The 599-nt window shown below is 64.1% G+C and overlaps 1 protein-coding gene across 1 annotated transcript in view; it reads right to left on the bottom strand.

Annotated features, from left to right (window-relative positions):
* Nucleotides 1–599, bottom strand: part of MLLT4 (myeloid/lymphoid or mixed-lineage leukemia; translocated to, 4) — a 69988-nt gene that overhangs the window by 7147 nt on the left and 62242 nt on the right. The window contains exon 29 of the mRNA XM_015558376.1: nt 1–33. Coding sequence (XP_015413862.1) covers nt 1–33 — 33 coding nt within the window. The remainder of the gene's footprint in view (nt 34–599) is intronic.

The raw sequence follows: 599 nt of genomic DNA on the forward strand, positions 1-599 counted from the left end.
CTCCAGCTGCTGCTGCCGCCGGCGCTCCTCGTCCTGTAACTGACAACACATTCACCTTAGCGTCCTGGGGGCTCCTGGCAGACCACAGCACACACCGCGGCACGCAGACGCACGCACAGGGCCACACGGACACGGGGTCAAAGCGGGGCTGAGACACAACTCACGCTGCGCGCGACAACTGCCAAGCGGCGCCTACAGCCGCCCCCACCCCTAGCTCTCCTCCCACGATCGCGGCACCAAGAAGGACCTTCGCTCACACATCCCCGCTTCAAACAAGCACGACCTTCTATGGGTCACGGGACGTTAACCAGCTCATGATGGACAGACGCAGACGTCAGACACTCAGGCACGGCTCTGTGGACGCTCAGTCAGCCTCGTCCGTGTTCGTTTGAGTCTCCACACGCGTGGAGAGAGAAGCCTGCACCGTGGCAGGTGGCGGATAAACGCCCACGTGTGTGGGGCAGCCGGGGACCCCATGAGCAGGGTGACAGTGCACCTGGGCACCAAGTTTCTAGCATCTACCCGCACAGGCGCTTGGCCACCAGCTCCCTCTGGACCCGTCGTGGGCTCCATGAGCTCCTTCCCTGCCGGGGAGGCTC

Source organism: Myotis davidii, unplaced genomic scaffold, assembly GCF_000327345.1.
Source record: "Myotis davidii unplaced genomic scaffold, ASM32734v1 scaffold592, whole genome shotgun sequence".
Classification (NCBI taxonomy): Eukaryota; Metazoa; Chordata; class Mammalia; order Chiroptera; family Vespertilionidae; genus Myotis; species Myotis davidii.